This window comes from Dipodomys merriami, unplaced genomic scaffold, assembly GCF_024711535.1.
Source record: "Dipodomys merriami isolate MVZ:Mamm:240054 unplaced genomic scaffold, mDipMer1.0.p SCAF_14, whole genome shotgun sequence".
NCBI lineage: Eukaryota > Metazoa > Chordata > Mammalia > Rodentia > Heteromyidae > Dipodomys > Dipodomys merriami.
In genome coordinates, this window is record NW_027202715.1 from 1,884,162 (window position 1) to 1,911,917 (window position 27,756).

The 27,756-nt window shown below is 52.3% G+C and overlaps 1 protein-coding gene across 1 annotated transcript; it reads right to left on the minus strand.

Annotated features, from left to right (window-relative positions):
* Spock2 (SPARC (osteonectin), cwcv and kazal like domains proteoglycan 2) lies at positions 1–27,302 on the minus strand. Its single transcript, XM_070020521.1, has 11 exons — positions 26,892–27,302; positions 14,131–14,139; positions 13,820–13,865; positions 13,472–13,586; positions 10,726–10,840; positions 8,229–8,343; positions 7,747–7,863; positions 6,253–6,471; positions 5,584–5,646; positions 3,609–3,746; positions 1–3,503 (listed from the first exon to the last, which is right to left on the minus strand). Exons 1-11 carry the CDS (start codon positions 27,078–27,080, stop codon positions 3,358–3,360), a joined length of 1,272 nt encoding a protein of 423 aa, XP_069876622.1. The 5' UTR covers positions 27,081–27,302; the 3' UTR covers positions 1–3,357.
* Between the last annotated feature and the right edge of the window lie 454 nt (positions 27,303–27,756).

Consider the following 27,756-nt stretch of genomic DNA (forward strand, 5'->3'; position numbering starts at 1 on the left):
TAGTGTTTATAAAGTTTTTATTTTCCATTTTCTTAAAAATAACATTTGATTTCCTTTATGCAGGTGTAGAGTGTACTTGTTTCTTTAGGCTGAGTAATAGGCAGATAAAGACAAGACGAGGCAGGGTCCCCAAGGGGAAGCAGGGTGGGGGAAGTGGGGGGATGTGGGGGCATGAGAGGGTGGGGCATGGGAGGGAGGAAGGGAGGGTGGGGGGATCCAAGGGACGTTTGAGTGCCCATCAATGCACACACAGGTCTAACACTTTGTTTTTTGATTTTTTTAAACGACATCTAAAATGACTGAGAGATACAATTTCAGCACTTAAAACTACAGACAGGAATCCAAGCACTTGAACACAATTCTTAAATCTAAAGCTCAGTTACTGCGCATCACACACTTTAGGCCGTGGGAACAAAGCAGTGTGCTCTGTGTGGGCTTCCTTGGGATATGTCCAGTTTTCTTCTGTACCCCCAGCCTCTTTCATGGGACCCCCTCTAGCCCCACCATCTCCAGCCGTTTATTCTCTACAAGGGGTTCAGGGTCAGGCTTTGGAGAAACGAGGGTACTTGCGTTTGTACCAGTGGACCCCACCCATCTAACTCAGTGAAGTTGGACGTGATGGAGATCATTTATGAAAGACCCAGTGGGGAGCTTGCCCACTAAAATCAGGAGGCACTAGTGAGGAAGGATGTGCCACATGTTTGCACAGCCCCATCAGGCCAATTAGGGGGCAGTTGATGTCCCAGACCCGCTTTCCAGAGCTCCCCAGGCCACGCCCCTTCTCCATCACACCCCCCCCCCAACCCTCTGAGTGGTCTCTCTAGGTGCAATGATTTTCTCCAACCCAACCGAGCCCATCCATCTCTCCCAGCACCCATGGAGCCAAGGAGGCCTGGGGCAGCCAAGGGCAGCTCCAGGGTTTGGCAAGATGTGGGTTTGTTGTGATTTGGTTGAGTTCTTATCAACAAAGCCCCAGTTCCCCTGTCTGCCTAAGCTAGGGCACTGGGCAGGAAGGGGCAAAGATACCTGTGGAGAGGGCCTACGAGGGGCTGGGCCAGCAGCTAAGGTCAAGGACAAATCCATAGTATTGAGATAAGATAGTCTGTGACTTTGTCCCTAAGAAACCTTATGCTCATTTAGCTCATCTAACAAAAAGTAGGATGGAGGCTCCTGTCCCATTAGGAACAGCTGCTTTTGTCCACCTTAGTGGGGGTGGGGGCTCTGTCTCAGTGGGGCAAAAGCAGTACATGGGCTTCAGAGACAGGGGAAGCCTGGACCTCTGCAAATCCAGGGGGGCTAATTCAACTTGGCGGTTTGCTTTCTTCCTAAAACATATTTACAAAGTCAGAAAAACGTGCACAACCAGAATACCCAGAAACACAGAGAGCACAGCCCTCCCCCCTCAGGTGGGGAGGGCAGAATGGGAGGAGGAGGGCAGAAGTGAGAGGGGGAAGGAGTTCTCTTCCTCTGTGCCCCCCACCTATCTCAGAGAGCCTGGCCTCCTTCACAGCCCCCATGAGGACAGTTCTGGAAAGCCAGCTGGGACAGAGGAAGAGACTGACTTTGATCCTAGAAGTAGGAAGTTTCAAGTAGCTCCAGTTAGGAGAGAAACTACTGCTGGAGAGCAGAGGACCAGAGGATGTGGTGGGGGACAGAGGCGGGAACAGAGGGGAGGGGAGGTGCTCGGGGGTAAGGGGAGCTAGAAGAGCAAAACTTCGACAATCAGAACCGTGCTGCAGATGAGAAGCGCTTTATGGGGGCAAAGTGGAGTTTTGCTATTTCCCCCAAGAGTAGGTTCAGGAGACATTGATTCCAGGGTGGTCAGGGTGGGGGCTCTTTCCTAACATCCAATAGATGCTCACTCAACTCAGCAGATGCAGGAGACGCTGGGGAGAGTCAGGCTGGGGGCCTTGCCCAGGGAGCCTCACCACATGGACCCCACATGGCCACTTTCCTCCCAGCACACAGGGGGCCCTCCTTGCACTCCCAGGCATACCCATGTGCATGCGCGTGCACGCACATGCACACACACACACACACACGCACACACATGCACACACACACGCGCACACACACACACACACACATTCTCCATGCACCAAAGGGCATCAAAGGTCCAAGTCCAGGTGAGAAATTCTTCATTAAGGGAAGAGGGAGGAGAGCTGGAAAAACAACAAATATACAACCAAAGCCACAGGGCATCTTGATATCTGGGTAAGATGACCTCGTACCTGGCCAGGTTTGGGGACACAGTGAGGTGTGACCACAAGACCTACCTCTCCCCATTTTGTCCCCTCTGATGGACTCTTGACTTCTCTTGCACACTACAGGGTTTTAGGAAAGTTGTTCTCCTAGGGTAGCCCTTGGGGTGCTCAGGGACAAAGTGAGCCCCAGGAGTGGGGGATGGACTATGGCACACCTGACATTGTTTCCTTTTATAGGGTTTTGGGACTGGCCTGGGCAGGAAGGGGGGCATTTAGTTAGGGGGCAAGGTGGGTGATGGGCATGTACCTACTGCTCCTGGTCCTCAGGTTCCCCAGGGTGAACATGGGGGGGACCCCAGAAACTGTATCTGAAAAGGAGGAAAACCTTGGACAGCTTGGTAAGGTCCTCACAGAGACCCCCGTTTCTGTGAGCTTCCCCTTGGCCACCTTTGGTCTTGCTGGCTTGGTTTAGGAGTTTTGTTTTGTATTTTTTTTTTTATGGTTCTTGGGAAATCAGCACAGGGGCAGGCCTGCTGTGGCCAGTGTCCTGATTCTCACCTGACTTGGGGGGTGGGGTCACACCAAACAGGCCCAACTTTGAGAAGAGCTCCAGGAATAGGTAAATTCCTGCCTCTCCCTCAACCTTTGACCTTTACAGAAGCAGGAGGGAAAAGGACAGGCAGAGGAGGGAGGAGGCAGGACTGGTGGAGGCAGGAAGCTCCCAGGGTATTAAGAGTGGAGCTGTGGAACTATGTGTGTACATATGCGTGCATGCATGTGTTGTGTGTGTGTGTGTGTGTGTGTGTGTGTGTGTGTGTGCATATTTTAAAACCAACAACAAGTGCAAAGGAAAGAACTAGAAGGGGGTTGAGGGGGCTTTGGGTGTGTACTCTGCCAGGGGCACTGTAGATCAAGGACATGTCTGTCAGCGCATCACACACACACACACACATACACACACACACATCCATCCTAGCCATACATGCTACACATGAGCCATGCACTCACACATCCAGTTGGCCCCACTGGAGCCAAAGTCCTTCCCACTAATTTCCGGATCCATTTGCTAAGCTGCCTGCTGCCGTCTAGGTTTCTGCTGGCCTGTTTCCCTGGCCGTTGGCACCCTGGCTTGCCATGGCTTCAGGAAGGCCATCTACCAGATGTAGCCTCCATCGTCCGCCTCGCCCACCTCGCCCTCTTCCTCCTCGGCCTCCTCACCAGCCTCCTCTGTCTCCTTCTCCTCCTCATCCTCCCAGCCGACGCCACTCCCAAAGTCCCCTGAGAAACCCACGACGTCATCTGTGAAGGACAAAGCAAGGGCCGGTAAGGATCTGACTGGCCTTCTCTCCCTCGCGCCCCTTGCAGGCACAGGTCCTCAGGAGGCCTGTCCACCCCAGAACTTACCACAGTCAGGGTTTCCATGGGTGCGTGTGCCGGTCAGCTCCAGCCCCAGCTGATCCACACACCAGCAATCACCACTGCTCTGGTCACATTGCATCTTGCGGTAGTAGCCATCCTCATCACAGCTCGGGATGAAGATGCCTGAGTGGGACAGGACCCCTCCAGGTCACAGCCAGAACCCCAGAGCCTTGAGTGTGAACAGCCAGCCTGGTATTGATCAACCACAAACCCAGGGCAGGGAAGGTGGCTCAGTGGTAGAGTGCTTGCCTCGCATGCATGAGGCCCTGGGTTTGATTCCTCAGCACCACATAAGCAGAAAAAGCCGGAAGTGGCACAGTGGCTTAAGTGGTAGAGAGCTAGCTTTGAGCTGAAGAGCTGAGGGACAGCACCCAGACTCAGATTTCAGACCCCATGACTGACAGAGAGAGACAGAGAGAGACAGAGAAACCTACTGCCTTAAACAACCTGCTCAGACTGCGACCACCCACTCTCTCTCTTTCTCTCTCTCTCTCTCTGTCTCTCTTTCTCTCTCTCTCTCTTTGTTGTTTGTTTTGTTTGTTGGTTGTAGTGCTTGAACTCTGGGCTTGAGTAATGTCCCTGAGCTCAAGGCGAGTGCTCTACCATTTGAGCCACAGCACCACTCTGGTTTTCTGATGGTTAATTGGAGATAAGTCTCATGGACTTTATTGCCCGGGCTGGCTTTGAACTGCGATCTTCAGATCTCAGCCTCCTGAATAGCTAGGATTACAGGTGTGAGCCACCAGGACCTGGCTCTCCCTCTCTATTGGCCTGGCTGTTCTGGCCTTCCCTTCTCAGTCCTTGTGAATCAGATGCAGAGTGGTCTTCAGGACCCACTCACTGTTCCTCTCCTGTCTGCCCATCAGCTACCTACAGAGAGATGGGCTGGGGAGGAAGTAGTATACAGAGGTAATCAGGTTGCAGGATGGGGAACCTGAGGAGTGCTTCACATTGCCCCCCACCCCCACCCCCGAAGCCACTGGGTCTATAGCTTCTTCCCATGCTGGCTTTCAAGTTTCTGGCATTATCTACCAGCCAGATGTGAGCCACTCTCAAAAAGCTACAAGGCCGGGGCTGGGAAGGTGGCTCAGTGGTAGAGCGCTTGCCTTGCATGCTCGAGGCCCTGGGTTCGATTCCTCAGCACCACATAAGCAAAAAGAAAAAAGCCGGAAGTGGCACTGTGGCTCAAGTGGTAGAGTGCTAGCCTTGAGCTGAAGAGCTGAGGGACAGCGCCCAGGCCCAGAGTTCAGGCCCCACGACCGGACCCAAAAAAAAAAAAAAAAAAAAAAAAGCTACAAGGCCCATGTGACCTGCCTCTCAGACTTCTGTCTTCTTAACTGTCCCACTCCAGCTGCTTCTGAGAACCTCAAGCTTTTCCCTGCCCTTGACTCTGCACTTGTCTGCTTCATTCTCCTTCCTCAAGTCTCCTCTGGGACACCAGCTCCCCAGGAAACCTCTATTGACCCCTTAGGCCAACTTCCATCCACCTGCATTCTTCCTCAGCATCCATGCTCAGTCTCTGTTGATAGTTCCATTTTTTGGGTGTGCCAATTTATATTTTGAGTGTTTCCCCAGCCAGCCTGTTAGAAGACCTCTTGGGGACTATTGGTTTTGAGCTGGGGTGGGCTTGTTTTGTTTCTCTGCAGAATTTGGGGGTATTTGTTTAGAATCTGGTGAGTATCCCCCAAGGAGGGGAGCCTCATTTAGACTCACTTCTGCTGAACTGAACTGAATGGACAGCTCTCAGCTCTTTCTGCACCCCAACCTCCCTCAGCTGGATATCCATAAAGTGACTGCTTGAAACACTTACTGAGGGGCAGATTTAGAGACTCTCAAACCACAACTATTTTCCTAGTCATCCTGGACTAGGGCCTCGCCTGGGCTGCATCTTGCCTCTCTGGAGCTCAGGGATACTCAGCAAAGCCCCACGGCCTCCGCCTCTGCACAACACCCCTCTCACCTGGCTTCTTCTTGGCAGCCTCTTGGATCTGGATGCGTTCCAGCTCCACCAGGCAGGGGGGCTCTGTGGGGAGAGAGGAGCCTCTGAGGGCTGACAGACATCAAGCCTCCCGAGGCTGAGAGCCTTGGCAGGGGCTATGCAAGATAAAATACTCTGGGGCCACCCTAGGGTGGAAGTGGTCCCTCTAAGGTCCCCACTGCCCATAATGAAGTTGTGTAAGATGAAACATCCAGTGTCTAATTGGGGGAAGCCATTGTGGCTGTGGGTCTCGGGGGTATTGGATTCACAGGATAAGTCATTTGGATGCCAAAGAGGAAGTCGGAGAACATGTGGGTATCCAGTGCTAAAATCCCAAGGGAATGTAAGGCCAGAGGGAACGTTAGCCAGAGCTTACAGGCCTGTAAACAACGGCAGGCCAACCTCTAGCTCATCTGCAAACCTTGGGAAGCTCCTGGCACCTCTAGATTGGAGGGTAAAGGCTGGAGGCTCCCAGCTACCTGTGCAGGAGGACTGCCATATAGAGAGATGGAACGCTTTAGGAAGGCCTCCAAGAGTGCCTTAGCTCAGAGCCCACACAGCCCAGATCTACCTTGGAGCAGGTAAGTAAGTGCTGGCTTCCCTGGAGCCTGCAGCTGGGGGAGCCTGGCCAGAGGCCAGGGCCATACTCACTCTCCCTCCAGAAGCAGAAGCACCACTCAGCAGTGGAGACTCGGCCGTCCTTGTAGGTGTCACAGGAGTTGAAGAAGGGGCGGATGCAGACTTCGTACTTGTCCAAGTTGATGGCAGCTAGCTCCATCTGGTCCAGGAAGAGGTCAGCACTGGTGTCCAGCTTAGAGAACATCCAGCCAATGGAGTCCTTGCAGCTAGCCCCCAGACTCTTGTCCAGCCCTGGAAGATCAAGTTCAGAAACATTCTATCATCTGTCCTACCAACCTTCCTGCTCATCCTCTTTCTCAGCCCTAGCCCTCTCTCTGTTCAGGGTCAGAGTGGCCCAGAATCTAAACTTGAGGGATGAGAAATTCAAGAATGGTCCCAAACCCTTCACTCTCCTACAACACAGTTATTTTAAGTGATTAAACCACTCAAAACCTTGCTTTGAACCAGGCACTATTGTCTGGTTCATGCCAGTAATCCTAATATCAGGAGGATGAGATCTGAGGATCCAGGTTCAAAGCTAGCCCAGGCAGACAAATCTGACTCTTATCTCCAATTAGTCAGAAAAACCAAACTAGAAATCCAGGAGTGGTTCAAGTGGTAGAGAAAAAAGGCTAAAGGAGAGTACAAGGCCTCAGTTCAAGCTCCTGTCAGCAGGGGGCTGGGAAGGTGGCTCAGTGGTAGAGCGCTTGCCTTGCATGCCTGAAGCCCTGGGTTCAATTCCTCAGCACCACATAGCAAAAAGTAAAAAGCCAGAAGTGGCACTGTGGCTCAAGTGGTAGAGTGCTAGCCTTGAGCTGAAGAGCTGAGGGACAGTGCCCAGGCCCAGAGTTCAGGCCCCATGACCGGACCCCCCCCAAAAAAAAGTTCCCATCAGCACCATAAAATCAATCAATCAATCAATCAATTAATCAATCTGGTTTTCAAAGCTCATCAGAATTCTTTAGTGCTAGGATTCAAACTCAGGGCCTCATGCATGCTAGGCGAGTGCTGTGCCACTATACCACATCTGCAATGCTTTACTTGCTCTTAGCCACGTATTCGAGGACTGGCAGAGCTTCCCCATTCCAGGTTAAGAAGTTCTTTTTAGCTGGGAGCCGGTGGCTCACACCTATAATCCTAGCTACTCAGGAAGATGAGATCTAAGGAGCCCGGTTCAAAGCCAGCCCAGGCAGGAAAGTCCATGAGGCTTTTATCTCCAATAAAATACTCAGAAAAAGCTGGAAGTGGTGCTGTGGCTCAAAGCCTTGAGCATAAAGATGCTCAGGGACAGTGCTCAGGCCCTGAGTTCAAGCCCCAGGACAGGCAAAGAAAAACCAACAACAACAACAAAAACCTCTTCCTGTCAGCTCCCTATTCACTTTCTGTTGTGGCTAGTACTGACCTCTCATTCAGGAGTTAAGCATTTCTGGGGCTCACTTCACAGACTCAGAGTGTGGCAGAGAGAGAAATAGGTTGTCCCCTCTCCCCTGCTCTTCCTCCCCACAGGTAGGGCGCCCATTCTGTTACCAGTGGGGCTGGCAGCACCGCTGGCTGAGCCATTCTGCTTGGAGTTCTCATGAAGGAGCTGGAACCAATCCCGCAGCCGGTCCCCTAGGTCGGCCAGGTCCTGACCTGTGCAAGTCTCTGCAGTGGGTGGAACAGAGAAAGGGGGTTCGGGTTGAACGTAGGGTGAAGTGGCAGGGTCAGGAGGCTGCAGGGGAGGGAAGCAGGGAATCAGGTGCTTCCTCGCCCAGCCTCTCCCAGCCTCCCCCAGCTTCCTCCTCCCACTCACTTCTTAGCACTGAAAGCACAGCCAGGCTCTGGCTCTGAGTGGCAGAGATAAAAAACGGGCATGAGGCCCCACACTCCTGCTCCATGTTAACCAGGGCCCCTGAGCCCACAGGACTCCCCAAGCCTTTCCAGTTGTTGCTCCGTTGCCCTTCCCTTAGTGCAAGCCCTGAAGGAGGTGCCCAGCAGCCCTGGCAGTGTCTGTCATCCACACTGGTTACCTGGCTTGCCGTCGGTGGTGGAGCTGGCCGTCTGCTCTGTGGGGCAGGGGCAGGGGCCTTCGCACCTCACTGCCAGCTGTTTGCTGCTCAGGCATGCCTGCTGCTCCAGCTTACACTGCACAAGAAAAGGCAGGCTGGGTGATGTGGAGGGTCACCATGGATCCTGTACCTAAGACCTCCCTCAGACCTCCCACCACAGCTGGCATATCTACCTTCTCAGTGAATGGCCTGGAAGGGCCTTCCTGTCCCCTCTGCTGACCAAGGGTGCCCAGTGGTAAGGGGCAACAGGCCCAGGAAGGGGGTGGCAGGGAGCAGCTCTAACCCCACTCTGCACCAGCCTCTACCCCTCTGCCCATCTCACCCCAACTCCCCTGTTTTGGCTCTTACAGCTTATCCTACTCCTTGTCACAGTCCCTTAACCCCTGAAGGGTCATGGGCCCATCCTTCATTTCCTATAGCTACTTCCAGTGGGCTTTCCCAGCATTCTCTTGCCAACCATCCTCCTGGACTTTGTTTGCCTTTTTTTTTTTTTTTTTTTTTTTTGGTCAGTTGTAGAGCTTGAAATCCAAGGCCTGGTTGCTGCCCCTGAGCTCTTTTGCTCAAGACTAGTGCTCTGCCACTTTGAGCCACTTCCAGTTTTCTGGTAGTTAATTGGAAATAAGAGTCTCACAGGAAACAAGGATACAGGTTGACTCACTGTAACAATGAGATGTACAAGACGCTATGTTGAAAATGAACTTTACAACTTGGGGGGGGGCGAGGAGGAGTTGGGGTGGTGGGGAGAGAAGGGATGGTAGGGGAAAAACAACGGAGGGGGTATAGCAATGCTTGATAGGAAATGTACTCGTTACCTTACTCATGTAACTGTAACCCCTCTGTACAGTATCTTTTATATGTGTGTGTGTATGTATATATATATATATATATATATATATATATATATATATATATATATATATATATAGTTTCACAGGCTTTCCTGCCTGAGGTGGCTTTGAATCCTTGTATCTCGGCCTCCTCAGTAGCTAGGATTGCAGAGGTAAGCCACCAGTGCCCAGCTTCCCTTGGTCTTTCTTTTTTTTTTTTTTTTAATATTTTATTTTATTTTATTTGAGAACATACTGTACAGAGGGGCTACAATTACATGGGCAGGATAATGCATACATTTCTTACCAAGCATTGCAGCCTCCTCCTTTGTTTACCCTTCACCTCCCTTCCCAGCCTCCCCCCTCCCCCCCACCCAATCATACCCCCCTCCCCCCGCCACACCGACATTGTAAAGCTGGTTTTGACATGACATTTTGTACTTCTCATTGTTGCAACAGGTCCACCTGACCCTTGGTCTTTCTAAGTCTCTGTCCCACACGGGTTGTAGCCAGTTTCCAAGAGAGGCTGTCATTCTTTGCTGGTAAAGTGACATCCCTGATTCTATCTGCTGTTTGAGGTGACCCTACAGCCAAGTGGGTCATAGTAGAATTTTACAATGCTATCTCTTCCGTCTCCAACAGCTCTGTGAGGGAGGATTGTGTTTTTCTTGTTTCTCATACTCAGCAGAGAAGATCAGGGAGGCCCAGTGCTGGGCCCAGGGCCATGGGCCTGGGGTGGAAGCCAGACCTATTGAAAACTTTTGCCTCCTGCATGGAATGACCTTGATGGACAGCTTCCTGCCCTCACCCTGCTAGGCCGTCCTCCCCCTTCCTCCTCTATCAACTCCTCCATAGCCTTCCAGCCTCCCTTGCTAAGCACCCTCTGCCCTTGGCCTCTTGCTCCTTCCTCCTCCCCACTCCCCTGATTTCCTCAGGAGCTTCAATCCACACCACAGCTGGTGACTCATATATCTGCACCTCACCCCAAAAGGACTTCTCTTCCCCTAAACCCAACCCTTGCTGGCCCAAGAGTCAGTGTCACCAAACAACATGAATTCCCAACTTCTAGTTGCTAATAGAAGCATTCCTAACCTCACCTGTATTTCTGTGCTTTTCTAAAATCTATGAAATGCTTTGACAAAAACATTTCATTTCATCCTCACAAAACCCCTATAAAATGGGAATCTGTCCCGTCCCATCCCCCACAATCATGAGGGATTATGCCCTCTTGTCCAGAGCACCCCCTGCTGGCTGGTGAACACCATGCCTCTGTGTGGAACTTACCTGCCCTAAGCAACTAACAAGTAGAACTCCTTCCTTCCAGTGGACTCATATGTGGTATTTTCCTGAAGCCCCTGCCTCACTCTGCTCCAGTTACCACATGTCTCTACCCAGTCCATCCCCCAACCTGGACCTGCCCAAGGTCAAGGGCTCCATTAGGTCAACCCAGCCAGGGCTACAGAAATCCTTCATATGCACTGCACTGAATGTACTGATTAGACTCTTTGGTTTGTATTGTATAGGTATGATGGGGGACAGGGACTTCTTGGGAAACCACAGCTGAAGCATTCTTCTGTTGCCTCTGTCCCCAGACACATCCTCCACCCGCCCTGGGGCCAAAGGCTCCTTACCACCGAGCTGTAAGTATGGCCATCAGAGCCACAAACTGAAGCAAGCTGGGCCATGTGACAGGGCTTGCAGATGGAGTCTTTGTTTCCATGGAGTTTCAGGGTGGGCTGCTTGATCCTACAGAGGGGGATGGGAAGGATGTTGAGAAGGAAGCCAAAATGAGACAGGGATAGGTGGCCTAGTCCAATAGAAATCTGGCCAAGCAATTTATATCAGATCACCTGCCTCTACTCTGGTCCACCTTCCCAATTGTCCCTGGTCAGACTCTGCAGAGGATATAAACCCCAGCTTGGCCTTTGCCAGCAAGCCCTTCAGGGAGCAAATCCAGGTCACACTTCATGTGGAGGATCACTCCAAATCAGAGATTGTAAACCACTGGAGATAGGCCACATCTGGGCCACTGATCCATTTTGTCTGACCACTCTGGCTAAGCTACACTCCCAGACCTGTTGATTTTTTTTTTTTTTTTTTTGGTCGTGGGGCTTGAACTCTGGGCCTGGGCACTGTCCCTCAGCTCTTCAGCTCAAGGCGAGTGCTTGACCATTTGAGCCACAGCGCCACTTCTGGTTTTCTGGTGATTAATTAGAGATAAGAGTCTCATGGACTTTCCTGTCTGGGCTGGCTTTGAACTGTGATCCTCAGATCTCAGCCTCCTGAGTAGCTAGGTTTACAGGCATGAGCCACCACTGCCCAGCCTGTTGATGTTTTCTTTTTCTTTTCTTTTTTTTTTTTTTGGGGGGGGGTCCGGTCGTGGGGCCTGAACTCTGGGCCTGGGCGCTGTCCCTCAGCTCTTCAGCTCAAGGCTAGCGCTCTACCACTTGAGCCACAGTGCCACTTCTGGCTTTTTTCTTTCTTTTTTTTTTGGGGGGGGGGTCTGGTCATCGGGCCTGAACCCTGGGCCTGGGCGCTGTCCCTCAGCTCTTCAGCTCAAGGCTAGTGCTCTACCACTTGAGCCACAGCGCCACTTCCGGCTTTTTTCTCTTTGCTTATGTGGTGCTGAGGAATCGAACCCAGGGCCTCAGGCATGCAAGGCAAGCGCTCTACCACTGAGCCACCTTCCCAGCCCGCTTTTTTCTTTTTGCTTATGTGGTGCTGAGGAATCAAACCCAGGGCCTCAGGCATGCAAGGCAAGCGCTCTACCACTGAGCCACATTCCCAGCCCCTGTTGATGTTTTCTTAACTTGAGTTATTCATCAACGTTTTTAAAATGGAAAGTTCACCTAAAAACCTTGGTTCCTAGCCTTCTGTAGGAAAACAGAAGATGTGGCAGGCCTGGTTTTATATTACCACATAGCTGTAATGGGCCAGTTCCCAAGGCATCTGTCCCCATCCCACCTGACCTGTGCTCCCTAGAATGGCCCATCACCAAGTTCTCTTCATCCATGTCATTTCTTGCCAGCCCTAGGAACCTAAGATTACAATCCCAAATCTAGGATTCAAGAGAGAAGAGAGGGAAGGGGGACCTTTTGCAGAGATCTTGGAGCCAGGTACCATCTGTGTGTGTGTGTGTGTGTGTGTGTGTGTGTGTGTGTGTGTGTGTGTGTGTGTGTGTGTGTGTGTGTGTGTGTGTGTGTGTGTGTGTGTGTGTGTGTGTGTGTGTGTGTGTGTGTGTGTGTGTGTGTGTGTGTGTGTGTGTGTGTGTGTGTGTGTGTGCGCCAATACTGGGACTTGAACTCTAGCCTTAGCTTTTTTACTCAAGGCTGGTGCTCTTGAGCCACAGCTCCATTTCCAGCTTTTTGGTGGTTAAATGGGGATAAGAGTCTCATGGACTTTACTGCCTGGGCTGGCTTTGAACTGCTGTCCTTAGATCTCAGCTTTCTGAATAGCTAGGATTACAGATGTGAGCCACTAGCGTTCTGCCAGGTACCACAAAGGCCTGCTCAAATGCCCTTAACCTTTTCTTCCTTTGTGAGTCTCAGAAACTACAACCTTAATGAAGTCACTGCGTGTCAGAACTAGAAGGAATCTCAACTTATCTGGTATAACTCATCTGCCTTAGACATATAGACACAGGCATAGAAAGGAGCTATTTGGTAGTTGCTGTCTAGAAATGTGGCTTTCTTCCTTCTTTGTTATCTCTGCAATGACTCACTTTACTGAAAGCCAGCTGCCATATTGTGAGGATAGTCCAGTCTTCCTCTCCCCCTAAACCCACCCCCTTGTGCTAGACCCAGGACTTAAACACAGGGCTTGGGTGCTGTCCCTTAACTTTTTTGCTTAAGGCTAGCATTCTACTACTTGAGCTACAGCTGCACTTCCAACTTTTGGGGGGTTAATTAGAGATAAAAGCCTCATGGACTTCCTTGTCTAGGCTGTTTTTAAGCTGAAGTCCTCAGATCTCAGCCTCCTGAGTAGCTAGAATTACAGGCAAGAGCCACCAGCATTCAGCTTAAGCCTTTCTAAGGAGTTCAGCAACTAGGAACTCCTAGGCCTAGGAACTAGGAACTAGGAACTAGGAACTAGGCCTCCAATCCACAGCCATGAGAATGACCTGGACATGAACCCTCTAGCCCCAGTCAAGCCTTCAGATGATGACAGACCCTGAGCCAGAACCACCTAATAGGAAGCCCTCCTAGACTTCTGCCCCTCAGACACTGCAAGAGATAAAGTCCTCTGTTGCTTTAAGCCTCTGTATTGGATACTATATTCTGCAGCAGTAGCTGTCTGGCATGTAAAATTAGGTCAATACAGCGTTTGCTCTCTGAGCATACATACCCCTGCCAGGACTCTCCCTCCCATACTCCTCACCTGTGTTCCAGCTTCTTCCGGCTGATGCACATGGCCCGCTGGTAGCCCTGGGCAATGCACACCTTGTGGCGGCTGCACTTCACCTTCTGGCAGGGGTCCTTGGTGGTGTCCAGGGCTTTGGGAACACAAGTCAGGACACTGATCAGCTAGGAGAACTCAGGAACCCTTTCCTTCCAGGAGCCCTTGGTAACCAGAGCTCCTGCCTCTAAGTCCCATCTCCCACTCCCATGGGGCCTGGATGCTCAGGAAACACAAGCCCATGGTCAGGATATAACTGCTGGTCCCATGTCTTCTTGGTGTTAGTTTCCTCCCCCCACATGAGGGGTGGGGGGAAGAGAGACATGCTACCTTCATCTCCTTGCTGATTATCCTCCCAGCTCTTGATGTAGTCATCCTAGACACAGACAGAGGGGAACAAGGGAGAAGGGAAGGGCTGAGTCACATCCCAGAACCAAGGCTCACTGTAGAGCCCAGGACAGGAGAAGCCCAGGCTATTACTTCCATATGCAAATTGCCTCTGTCCACTTAGACCTACCAGCTTTCTGCCCCACACCTCTATCTCCTAACTCCCACATCTAGAATCCTTTCCAGTCTTTCCCCACCCCGGATGGCAGGGGAGGAGAGTGAGGCCATAGACCACAGGCCTATATAATGCTTACCTCCACCTCCTGGAGACAGGACAGCAACAGGCCACCGGAAATGAGCAAGGAGAGAAAAGCAGAGAGAGGGGACTTCAGTGTGAAGCCCACCCTTAGGCCATGAGATCCCAGGGCCTCCCTGGCCTCAGGTAGCCCTGGGTGCTGTGTGCAATGGCCTTTAATTGCTGTAGCCCTTGATCCCTCGGGACTCCAACTGGAGGCCAGTATTGCTACATCCCATCACAGAGAACAAGGTAAGGCCAGCATGGGAATGGTACGGTGGGGCCCACAGCTTTGAAGACAGCACACTCCAGCCCAGCCCAGCCCAGCCCAACACCAGGCCAGATGTGAGAGGGCTCCTACTACCTGGGAATAGTAATTCTCAAGCCAATGCCCTGGGTGTTCCCAGAAATGGGGTGCCCTCTCTCCCACCAGGGATCCTTCCTCATCAGGCCCCCTTCTGACATCTGAGTAGAGGAAGGGCCCTCTTCAAGCTGCAGGACTGATTTTTTTTTGACAAAACTTCCTTTCTTTCTACAGAAGTCAGCTGGTAGACTGAGTGAAGTAGATAGCCATGTCACCACCAATGGCTTCCCTCAAGTTCTCAGACAGAGGAATCCAAAAAGGCCCTCCAAGATCACTTGGGCCAGCCCCTTCCCCTGCCTTTCATGTAGGCAAAAAAAAGCCCAGAGATAGAAAATAACCGGGCTCAGGCCCAACTGTCACACAGCCAGGTCTCTGGTGCCCAGCAGAGACCTTCCCGTTTCCACTGAGGCAGCTGAACTATACAGGTGTGCACACAAGTAGACCTTGTGTGCACATGTGTGCATTGGTACAGGCCCAGTACATGTATGCATGCCCAGGGGGATGTAGTATATCATGAGTATGTATACATATGCACACACAACACGTGAGTACAGGGACAGTTGGGGGCAGTTCACCAACGACAGATGGTTTTTAATCCAGAAATGAAGTATGAAAACCCACTTCTGTGAGCAGCCTCCAGTTTTCACACTGGCTCAGAATTCCTGCCTCTTCCACCGGGAGAGAGGGCAATCAGAGATGGGAGGGAGAGGAGTGGGGAGGGCAAGAGAAGACAGAGCCCTCCTGGACAGGATCCCCTCTCCAGCTTGTGCTGGCTTTGTCTACCACTCACATTCTCTCAGCCTTTATCCTGGCTCTCTATCATTTGCCTCCCACATTTGGCCTCTCCCTACCCCTTGGCTCTGACCATACCTGACTTCCAGAACAGGTCCAAACAACCAAGTGTCCTGAAGAACTTGAACCCAGGAGCAAGCAAGAAGAAGGTTGCAGAGTGGCATTCTGGGAGAATCTGTACTCTCTAGCCCAAAGCTCAGGGTGAAGGCTGAACCCTCAGGATCCCTGAGCTACCTCCATATGGGGCACAATGTCCCCCATTAGTTGAGACCAAAGGAAGCCAGTCCAGACCTAGATCTTGTCTTTTCTCCAGGAGCACTTAAGGATAGAGGGGTCATATGTCTGATGATGGAAAGCAGAGGTTGGGTGAGGCCTTGTAACTGAAGTCAGGAGTAGAAGGGCTGGGGGCAAAAGTTGATGATGGCCTCTATCACACTGGGATCTCTCCATCTGCTCCATCTTTCCCTAAGAAGGGAAAGGGACGAGGTTATAAAGTAGGGGGGAGATGGAAGACAAGGATTACATAGAAAGACATTGTAGGGGGCTGGGAAGATGGCTCAGTGGTAAAGCGCTTGCCTTGCATGCGTGAAGCCCTGAGTTCGATTCCTCAGCACCACATAAGTAAGCAAAAAGAAAAAAGCCGGAAATAGCACTGTGGCTCAAGTGGTAGAGCACCGGCCTTGAGCTGAAGAGCTGAGGGACAGCGCCCAGGCCCAGAGTTCAGACCCGATGACCAGACCAAAAAAAAAAAAGACACTGTAGTTCCAAAGAAGACAGAAATGGCTGGATACTGAGACAGATGTGGATCAGCTGCTCTTGGCTACCTAGGTGTGTGGCTCATAGCCCACCTGTCCCAGAAGGAATGGGGAAGGGGAGGGCCCTGTGGCCCTCCTCCAGGCACCTTTGGCCCTAGGGTGCCTTCTGAGGGCCTTGAAGTCTGCTTACCCCCACCCTCCAGCCTGACCCAGTGGCTTCTTCCTGTAGCCTCCCCAGGACTCTGCACAAACCAGGCTCTCAAAGGTCAAGACCAAAGACTTCTGGTGGGGGAGGGAGACCGAGGGGCAGTGTGGGGGGTGGGAGGGACAGGACTTCTAAGAACCCAGAAGCCCAGGCACATCCCTAGCTCTCAGCAGGTGAAACCTCCTCCCAGCCTGAGAGAGGCAGGCTCTGTGTCTCCACCCAACTGCTGCCAGGCCCAGTAGGTGGGAACAGGGATGCTTCAAGGAGTGTCCTCTGCCATCACTGCAGCCTCCTGTGGTGACGGGATGGAGGGCACTCTCAGGACAGTGGAAGCAGCCAGACAGATGAGGAGAGGAGGCACTGGAGTTGCCCAGGATGCTGGCTTTCCTGGCCAGTGTGTGCACAGCCCCCGTCCTTTTGACTGCTCAGTGAAGCCCTTCATGAATCAAAGCTGTATGGCTGCAAGATACCAGAGTCAGATGGAGAAAATGGAGGAGAAAGATGAAAGATGGGGAGTCCTGGAAAAGCGGAGAGAGAGACCATTATGGGGAGAGCAGAGACCAGTGGTGGGGAGGGGAGGATGATGTGCCACATGAGAATGGCTCATCTGGGCTGAAGCTAGGGACGCAATTAGGGCCCTTTGAGGTCAGATGAGGCGGCACCATATATAAGCTGGAAAACTTGTCTGTTAGAAAGTAAGAACGATGCCCTTTCCTTCGGCAGTCTCTATTTATGGCACTCAAGTGGGTTTATTAACAGTTGGGAAAAATGGTCCAACAAGGACATGGGGGTCTTCTCAGAACCAGAGGCCTGGCTGCTTTTACCCTGGCTCTGCTGTGACTCAGCCTCGCCCGATAGATGGATATTTGGGAGCCCTTCACCAGAGTTCTGAACCCACAACCAGGCCAGAGGGGAAATGGGTCAGGACCCAGAGTTGTTTTTTTTTTGGGGGGGGTCCGGTCGTGGGGCCTGAACTCTGGGCCTGGGCGCTGTCCCTCAGCTCTTCAGCTCAAGGCTAGCGCTCTACCACTTGCGCCACAGCGCCACTTCTGGCTTTTTTCTTTTTGCTTATGTGGTGCTGAGGAATCGAACCCAGGGCCTTGAGCACGCAAGGCAAGCGCTCTACCACTGAGCCACCTTCCCAGCCCAAGGACCCAGAGTTCTAAGCTAACAGAGAACCACAACAAATACATGAGAAAAATCTTCTAGAGTTTATGAATGCACTGTGTTTGTATTAAATCTTTCTTCCTTTTTTTTTTTTTTTTTGTAAACAGGATCTTGCTAGATAGCCAAGGTTGGCCTTGAACTCTGGATCCTCTTCTCTTATCATCCCGAGTGCTGGGATTACAGGTATGCACGACCGCACTCAATTCTCAATGTTTTTAAAGTTAAGACCTCTAGAAGTATTTTTTAAATCAAAATTTTAAATGTTTTTTGAGAAAACTGCAGCACAGAGAGGCAAAGCAACTTCTAGAGGGTCACAAGACAGATGAAGATCTGAGCCAGGCCTTCTTGTCCTCCATCCCACCTTATATGTGTTAGGGTCTCTTTGCTTTATACAGAAACATCATCTAGCCCCCAAAGGAGAGTGGTGTAGGCAGAGTAGACTGCCTGCTCTGACCTGTCTCCTCGTGTGCACTGAGACAAGGCACTGCCCCACCCCACCCCAAGCACTTAGCTTTTTTTTAACCTCCCCATGCCATATGCTACCTGATGCCACTGAACTCCCCTGGGTGGGCTCTGACCAAGCTTCTCACAGCTTCCAAGTGGGCAGTCCTGAGTGAGCTACTGGGCCAGCGTTCAAGCCCAAGATCCATCCAAGCCTGGCCGCCTAGCCCCGCAGCCACTCTGCAGATGGTTCTGCCTGCCAGATCCTTGCAAGACTCCTTCTAGATTCTTCTCTGTCCACAATGTATCAATATCCAGCATCTCTCCCTCACCCCACCCACAACTGGTCATCCTGCAGGCTGACTGGGCCTTGGGGAAGTCTTGTCACTCTGGTGACACCCAGTGATGGCACTGCTCCTGGTTCCTTCTGCCTTATTTACATGGCCAAGTCCTTAAAGGCAGAGATACCTCGTGTGTGTGTGTGTGTGTGTGTGTGTGTGTGTGTGTGTGTGTGTGTGTGCGCGCGCCAGCACCTTGTAAATAGTAAAAGCACTGCTAACAATAGCTAATCTCTTTACAAGTGCCCTGTGGGAGGTATTGTGCTAACTACTTTCCACTTACTGGTTTGTTTCTCTTTACAGTAACCCCAAGAGAACCTTACTACTATCGTTCCTGTTTCTCAGGTCATAAAATTGATGGCTCAGAGATGTTAAGTGATTCATGAAGGGTTGCACAGCAGAACCCTTAGTCCCAGGCCAGAGACAGTTCCTCCTGCCACATCAGCTCCACTTCAGCCCCAGGTAGGTATTCTCACAGCCAAAGAGAGGAAAAACTGATGGTAAAGGAGGAAGACGGGGCCTCTTTCCTCCAGGCTCTTTCCAGAAATCTCGTTACCACCCCTGGTTGGGAGTTTGGAGCTAACCCATCTTCTGCTTTGATCTCTGCGGCTCAGCTTGGTTGCCATGGAGACAGGCCCACTGCGCCAAGCTGGGAGAGAGATGGATTGCGCAGGCCTAGTGGGCTTAGGGGCACATGCTGGGTGTTTCTGAAGCTGTTTACTTCCTGTCATTTTAATTAGCACCCAAATCATCCACCCACTTAATAGCTCAAATGAATCCAATCTCTCCCAGCTATCCCATCTACAGGGGGCAAGAATGTGGCAGGGCACAGATCAATGCCCTCACTTGGGTAAGACCACCTTGGACAGATTTGCTTCTGAAGCCGTGTTGGGAGGCTTGAGCTCTCAGCCACCCAGGATGGAGTCAGGGTGCTGGGTTCCTGCTTCACCTTGCCCTGGATATACTTAACTTTCTTGTTTATAAAATGAGGAGGGTGCCCAGGTAACACCTGAGAGAACATTCTGCAAACTAAGGAGTTCCACACTCAAAGTCACAAGCCAGGACCTCCGGATCCCGAGTTCTTGGGAAAACACGGAGAGAATGTAGGGGCAGGGGTGGCCTCAGGGTCACAGGGGCTCATATATAGATTTCTCTTCTCTCAAGGAGAACAGCCAGCCAGTGTACATCGATAGGACCCAAAGAAGTTCATATTGAGACCTTAATAAACCACAGCTTTTATAACCCTTCTATGACATTTCTTCCTTTGCTTTTAGAGCTTAAGAGGTTCTAAAAGAAAAAAAAAATGGAAGTGGGCCAAGCCTCACCCACATTCTGAGAGGCCCCATACCTGGTATTGTTTTTGCCTCATTCCTGAGGCAAGGGAGCCTGTGCTGAAGCCCAGTCCCCTGGAGAAGGCCCACGGGTAGGGGAACTTGTATTAGGAATCCTCCCACCTTTCGGAGAAGGACCTGGAATGAAGCGAGGAGGGGTAAAATGGGACCACTTGGGGCTCTTCTCAATTGAGAATGGGCACCTGTCACATTTCCATGCAGAAGGCAACCTGGAGTAGGTAGTGCCCTGTGTGGGGAGGGCTAAGGGGGGTGCTCCCCTTTCAGATGTGATGTGTGAGGCCCAGGCCAACTCAGGGACATAGGCATCTGGGAGATGCCTCCCGCCTCTTCTCCCCTCGGAGGAATTTCCTTGGAGGTAAAAATATGCTTATCATTACTCTCTGCATGCCAGAAGCTGGGCCGGCTCAGGTATGCCCTCGTCAATGTCCTCTTGACTCCAGTGCCATCTGTGCCACTGCCTGAGTTCTTGGCTCCTGCAGGGCAAGCGTCTTTGCTGTCCATACAGGACAGAGATGAGAAGGGGCCTTGGGGCCTCAGTTTTCCTTATGCAATGAGTGTGTGTGTGTGTGTGTGTGTGTGTGTGTGTGTAAGTGTGTGTGTGTGTGTGTGTGTGTGTAAGGGGGAGGTGTCAGGATTTCAATCCAAGGATCTCTGAGAGAAAATGGGCATATGTAGTAGATAAACATTAGACTATGAGAGGAGATGGGGCCCCTGATGCCTGCCTTTTGGAGCTCTTTCTTCATGGTAAAATGGGGGGAGAGGCCAAAGGCTGAGGGTTTATAAGACTCCATGATTCTGTTTCTCTAGCTCCTCTACACTGAGAACATGGTGAAGGGTGATCAGGAGCCTGAACAACTTCACACTCCTTGTGTCCACTGCCCTATGCCAAGGAACAATGGGACAGGGAAAGAGGCAAGAGTTTGCAACTCATGAAGCTCTAAGCCAGGCCTGGCATGTCCCTATACTAAGGACAGCCTTGACCCTATTTCCATGTGTCAAGAAAGAATGTAGGATGAAGCAGGATGCCCTGCCTTAGGGATGGTATTCTCCACCCAGGGCCCTGTAAGTACCCACTCCTGGATCTGATGAAGGCTGTCCTACTTTGTAAGCAGATTAAGTAGAGGGAACTCTGCCTTCTCTAGTCCCAGGAGAAAGGGGGTGGTTGCTATACCCAGACACAGATCTACAGGCACGGGGGCCTGAAGGACACTCATCCACTCCCTTATTCTACAGTGGGACCAATGGAATTCTAGATATGTCTGTCCTGCCTTTTTAGGGAACCAGAAGAAGAAAAGATTCCCTCCACCAAATAGCTCACTTAGTTCAGTACTGCATCTCCCCTATGCACACCCTTGAAATCACAGTGCTGCTCCTTGAGGAGGAGATGAGGGGCTTAGAAGATGATGGAATGGGATCCATTCTGGAAACCCTATTAAGGGCCCAGGTACCCTGTGTAGCAGATGGGAAGGTACAGCAGGCAGTTTATTGTCAGACCCAGCTCTTAGGGACTCTGATCACTCACCAGTTGAGAAATATCACACACATACACACACACACACACACACACACACAACACACACACACACACACACACACACACACACACACACACACACACACACACACACACACACACACACACACACACACACAGACTCAAGTCTACAGTGTAAGCAGTCTTGTGTCCCAAAATGAGTCTATGGCTAAGAAACCCCTCAAAGGATGATAACCTCTAACAGATGCTGGCCATGTCCTTGGGGGTCAGAGGCTGGTTCACTCAACCGTTGCAGCTGGATATGGATCTGCTCACCATGGCTAGAAACACTGGTATCTAAACTCTGCATCCAGGCCTAGATCTGAGCCCATTTTCTCATCTATACATGCAGAAACTGCATAGCAAGCTGCATGTCTATGTCACTACCTCTCAAAATCCTCCCCAGTAAGATGCATTAGGTGAGGCCCTTGGGAAGCAATGAAGTCTAGGGGAGATCTTGAGAGTAGAGAACCCTTGATGGGATCTGTGTCTTTAAAAGAAGAGGAAGAGGTTAGATCTCAAAACTAGTCCCTTTATCAACCCCAGTCTTGCTGCCTGGCCTGTGCTGGTCCAGGGGCACAGGGACTCTTATGGAACTTCCTCAAGTCAAAGAATGCTCAGGGCTCTGTGGATCATTTTCTTCAGTGTTTTTTTTTGTTTGTTTTTTGTTTTTTGTTTTTGTCAGTCGTGGGGCTTGAACTCTGGGCCTGGGCGTTGTCCCTGAGCTCTTCAGCTGAAGGCAAGAACTCTACCGCTTGAGCCACAGCACCACTTCCGGTTTTCTAGTCGTTTATTGGAGATAAGAGTCTCACAGACTTTCCTGCCTAGGCTGGCTTTGAACTGTGATCCTCAGATCTCAGCTTCCTCAGTAGCTAGGATTACAGGTGTGAGCCACCAGCGCTCTGCTCTTCAGTCTTTTCATATCAGTGAGAAACCAAGGCCCAGAAAGGCCATCTGGTTGCCCCAGGGTTATACAGTTAGTCTGTCCTCTCACTGGATGGAAGCAGAGCACTTTCTCTGGACCTTGAGGGCTCTCCCACACTTCAGATAACTCTCTATCCCCTACTGAGTTTGAGAAAACCAGAGAACACATTGTAGCCCCTCTAGACACTGAGGCACTCCTGTTTCCCTCATCCTAGACTCTCTGTATTGCTGGGTCTTCAAGTCTGTCACCAGGCTTACTCTGCTTTGGAGATGCCAATCCTCCTGGGGGGAGGAGGCTTTGAAACCTAGGTGGGAACGGAAGTCCGCTCCAAACACCAGCTCTGACCCACTTTTGGGTTCTTTTCATAGATACCCTTCCATATAAGCATCTGTGAAGCTCATCCCACATTCTCATTAGTTTAAGTGTGTGGGGTAGGGAGGAGGGAAGGGGTCTTTGAAAAGGCCCCTTGTGATTCTTACTTGTTATAGGCCTATTTGTGTTTTTAAAAAACTGAAAATCATATGGAGCCAGCAGAGGATAATAACCACTGGGGCAGTCCTCAGGATCACCCTGAAACTCTTGGCATACATGTCTCAGGGTAAACGAGTGAAGATAGTAAGGAGCTTAGCATAGAGACTGAGGCACATAGCCAGCAGCTCCAGGATCAAAGCTCCCCCTGGTGGTTTTCTGTGAAGGACCGTGCAGCTGCAATGGATAACCTCCAGCCTCAGACAAAATGCCTCCATAGTGAAGCTGAGGCTCAGAGGGCTTATGGGATGTACTCAGCATCCCATGGATGGAACCTAAACCCAGGCTGAGCTGCCCTGGCCCTGAACTCCCTGTCCTTCTTCAGAGGAGAGGAGGAGAACTGTCTTTTGGGTATTGCTAGGCTGGGCTGGGGAACAGGTTGGTGGCAGGCTGCCAAAGACACTGGGGGCTTTGGCCCCCTTCCAGTGGGGTACTGGGTCTATCTGGGGCAGCCTTGGAGAATGATAGGCCATTAGCCTCAAGGAGAGTTTCTTCTTCCTTCCCACATTCATTAAAGATAAGGCCCAGCATGCCTCTGAAAAACAAAGCTAGATTCTCATGCACTGGCTTCAAATCCCAGCTCTGGAGAGCTGGGGGGATATAGCTCAGTAGTAGTGTTTGCCTAGCACACACAAATCTCTGGGTTCTGCAAAAGCCAGCTCCCAAACAAGACAAAAGAAATCCAAGTTCTGACACTTGCTCCTTGGGTAAGCTGCTTAATTTCTCTGAGTCTCAGTTTCTTTGATCATAAAATGGGAAGACTGTAAAGGCCAGTGACTGTCTCACAGGTTGTTGAAAGGCACAAGAAAACTGCCTACAGCAGGTCTGGAAGTAGGAGGGCTTACAACCATGATCAATTCCACATGGATTACCTGTGTGCCTCGGGGTGTTGAACACTAGGTTAGACACTCACAAATATAATTACAACTTAATAGAAGTGGAGTGCAAAGGAGAGAAGACCCAAGGAAACCAGTCAGTTCTTCCTAGCCAGATTCCTTACAGCCTCCTCTGAAGATGCTGTGTAATTGGCCATCTTCTCTCAAGTGTCCTGTGTGCTTTGTTCCAGAGACAGCAGTAAAGTCCCGCCCAGTTCTGCAGGAAGTCAATTCTGAGCTAGGGACATTGGGAAGTAGGATTCAGAAAAGCCTGAGACCTCCTAGGGCAGGGTGCAGCTGGCTTCGCCTCCAAGAAGCCAGGTCTGGCCCACAACTTCCCATCCCCATCAACATGAATCTCCTCCCTGGCAACAGAGTGCTGGGCATTAGAAAAAAATCTACCAGGCACAGGATATGAGAGCCCTATGCCCACTGGAGGGGAGGATTACCTAGCTGGCAAGTCCTGCCTCACTGATAATCCTGCTCAGAAAGCAAGCTAAGCCTCATCCCTCCGAAGCCCTCTGACCATTTCCTCATGGAGCAGTACCCTAAGTCTGCTTCCTTATCTCTGTTCTTCTGATCCCTCTGAAATGATTCCCCTCATCTTCCTCATTTAGTTCCACCAATTGTTCAATGAGACCTTCTCTCACTACATTGACTGCTGCCATCCAAGTTCCCGAGAACAGTCTACCCCTTCGAATCACTTCCTTCCCATCTAGGTAAACTGGATGCCCTGCACCATCTTGTGCCTGGTTATGAGCAAGGTTCAAGTTGGACTTGGAAACCCCTTAGGAGTTCAAAAGAAATTCCCTTCTCTCCTGTGAGGGTCCAGGCTTTTCATGTCTTTAAAGGAGCTGGCCTTGAGCCAGGCGCCAATGGCTCACACCTATAATCCTAGCTATTCAGGAAGGATTGCAGTTCAAAGCCAGCCCGAGCAAAGAAAGTCCATCAGACTCTTATCTCCAATTAACCACCAGAAAATCGGAAGTGCTTCTGTGGCTCAAATGGTAGAGCCCTCACTTTGCGCTAAAGAGCTCAGGGACAGCACCCAGGCCCAGAGTTCAAGCTCTACAACCGACCAAAAAAAAAAAAGGAAGCTAGCCTGATGGAAAATGCATTATAGACCATGCTACTGCACCTAATGAGAAGGTCTTCAGTTCTTAGGGCAAGAAGCAGACTCTCCACTGGCAAAGGAAGGATGAGAAGTAACTGTACTGCAGGCAGAGTCCCTGAGTACTTTAAGCACTGCACAACTACAGGGGGCACCATTCACCTTGTGACACTGCTAGAATTATGCAATACAGTGGGTCCAAGTTCACAGCCTCCTTTATGCCTTTCTGCAGAATCTGCCAACAGAGCCCCATGGCCAGGCCCTCTTGCCTAGCCTTTGTCCCACTTCTTCCTCTGACTCTGTCCTCCTACAGTCAAGATGTCCTTTTACAGGGAATCTGCCTTTCCAGAGCCTGAAGCTCCCCTTTCCTCCACCCCTCCCCCAATTAGCACATGCTCTAAAAGCTTTCCAGGAACGCTACAAGGGCAGGTTCTGCAGAATTTCAAACCTGTTCCAACCCCCCCCCCCCATGAGCAGGGAGGAAGATGGAAGGAGCTGGCATCAACACAGAGGCAGGTGGGCAACCCTGATCTGGGGTCAAGTAGTCAGTCATTTATTCTCACCTGCGGGTTTGGCTTCTGGAAGCAAGTGGAGGAAAGAAGGTGGAAAGAATCGTATTTTAAAACCTTCACTGTTCTGATTAAGCATTTCTTTTTCCCTCTGACCTTCACTGGTCCCATTTCAGCGGATCAAACAGCCAGTGAGTCAGAGGGAGGCCTGGACCAGTGACACATGGATTTCTTCCGGAAGAGCCGGCCTGCTGCCGCCCCTCACTGCAGGCAGCAACGGGAGACTGCGCTAATCTGCAGGTGCCTCGGGAAGGCCTTGCTGGGAGCCAGGGTCCCTTGGCAGGGCCAGCTTGGGGGGGGGGGGGGAGAAGGGGAGGGGGAAAGAGAGACAAAAAAAAAAAAAGGCCCACTCTGAGGTCCAAGGCCGCTCAGCCTGGCAACCTGGCTGCATGTGTTCCCTCCTTCCTTCTGGAAATTACAACCTGCCGGTTTGACTCTAGGGAGAAACAGAGACTTTTCTCACCATAACAAAAACGATCCGAATCTGTGCCCCATCCAAAGCCTCGTGGGGCTGTATTCCAGGAGCGAGAGCGTATGTTTGAGACAAATTCCTAAGGAACTTGTGGGTGCTTGTGGTTGAAAAGCAAGTGAGGATTGTCGAGGTGAGTCTGATGAAGGAATCTGGGGAATGGGGAGTAAGGACGCGGGGTGCAAGGTGGCTACCAGGGTTCAGGGCGTAGGCTAGCGCAAGCCGGGTCGGAGGTGCTGCGTCTCCCCAGTACATCCGGCCCCGCCCCCACCTCGCGTCCTCCCCCACCGAGCCCCCTGGGAGCTCTGGGCCCGGCCTCACCCTCCCTTGCTGGCAGCTGCCACCCTCCCCTCCCCCACCCCCAAGCCCGGAGGTGGGAGCAGCCCTGCGGATCTACAGGTGCAGTAAACAGCGCTGCGGAGGCCGCCGGTCCGCAGCCGCCTCCCAGCCCCCCCCCCGCCCCCTGCAAAGTTCCGCCCAAGGTTAAACCGGGCTTCAGGCTGGCGTCTGGTAGGGACCCCCAGACCCAGCTTCTAGGACCTAGCTAGGGATTTGTCCCTCGGTGGGTGCATCCTGCCCTCGCCCTGGAACATCCCCGCTTTCTCTCCTAGGTTGGTCCCGGAAAACCAGCCTCGGTTCTTGGGTGCAGCCCTGGGCGCGGAGACCCCCAGACCCGACTCACCCGGAGATGGCCTCCGGCATTTTCACTACTGTCGCCTCCACCCACCCAAACACCCCAATAATGGGTGGACACGCCTTTCACCGGCTCCCTTTAGGATGGTTGCTAGGACCCCCACACACACCCGACTCAAAGCCCGGGTACTTACACCCCTGCTCCCCCGGCCCCTCCCAAGGGGGGGACGACGGGGCCCTAACACGAGAAGGCGCTCCCTTCCCCGCCGGCCCCACCCAGACCCGTGCCTTCGGCGGTGCCCAGGAGTGGAGCCCGAAGCATCCACCCGGCTGGGACTAGGCCCGAGGTGGCTCGCAAGACGGGGGCCGTGGCAGCCAGGACTGGGGTCCCCGCACCGCACACGGACCCCGCGCCCGCCAAGGGGCGGGGAGATCCTGGCGCGAGCGCCCCTGGCGCGCCCCCTCGCCCCGGACTCGGGGGAAGGGGGGCGCGGGACTGGGTGGGTCCCCCCAAGAGTGGGGAAGGGGGCACGAGGACCCAGGAAGGGGAGGCAGCACTGGGCAGGACTCTCGGGCGTTGTTTACTTCAGTCACAGTTACCCTGCCGGGTGGTGGGAGGCTCCGGCTGAGACCCGCAGCGGCCGCTCCCCACTCTCCACGCCCCACACCGGGGCCCTGCGCCCCCCAGGCCCGGCCCGGCCCTCCGCGCCCTGCCGACTCACATCTCGGAAGCGGTTCCAGTGCTTGATCTTGCCGCTGTACTGCGAGATGGACGACAGCCATTGCTCATCCTCCATGAAATTGCCGGGGGTCTCGCCTTCCTTGGGCCCCTTGGCATCGCCTTCGGCCAGGGCGGCTGCAGCAAGCAGCAGCAGCGGCAGCGCCAGCCGCCCGCAGCCCGGGGCGCGCATCGTGGTCCGGGTTGAGTCGGGGGTCTCGCCGCTTGCACGCTTGGAATGCCCTGGTGCCCTTCCCGCCGCCGCGGTTGGCGAAGCCAGCTGCTGTCGTCCTGCGCCCTCCTCCTGCGGTCTGACTCGGTGACTGACGGAGGGTGGGTCGCGGCTGAAATGTGACCTGGTTAGGAGATGCACTTGTCTGAAAAAGCCCAGTGCTGGACGCAGGGGGGGGGGGGGGAGGGAGGGGGAGAGATCAGAGAGGCTGCGCCAGCAGGGGCTGTGTCTGTAACTGAGGCATCGGCATCACGTTTGACATCATCATACCTGGCTTAAAAAAAAAGAGGGGGTAGATTTCAAAGCAGAACGCTGGATCAGAGCGCCCCAGCCAGCCAGCCGGCCGCAACCCAGTGCAGCCCAGCCCCGAGCTCAGGGAATTGAGGATCAAGGAAGCAGAATCCTGAGCTATCCCTGCTGCCTGTCCAAGGGTGGATAGAGATGGGACTGAGAAGAAAACGCAAAAACTCTGGTTACAAAAACAGCCAGGCTCAGGTGTCTAAAAGGGACGCTGGCCAGTTTCTTTCTCCCCGCGCCTCTCTCCCCCATCGCCTCCCCACCCCCCCACTCCCCAAGGGGCCCAGAGCCGCAACCCTGACAGCTGGCTTCCTGGGAGTTACGGCTCTACCGTAATGGG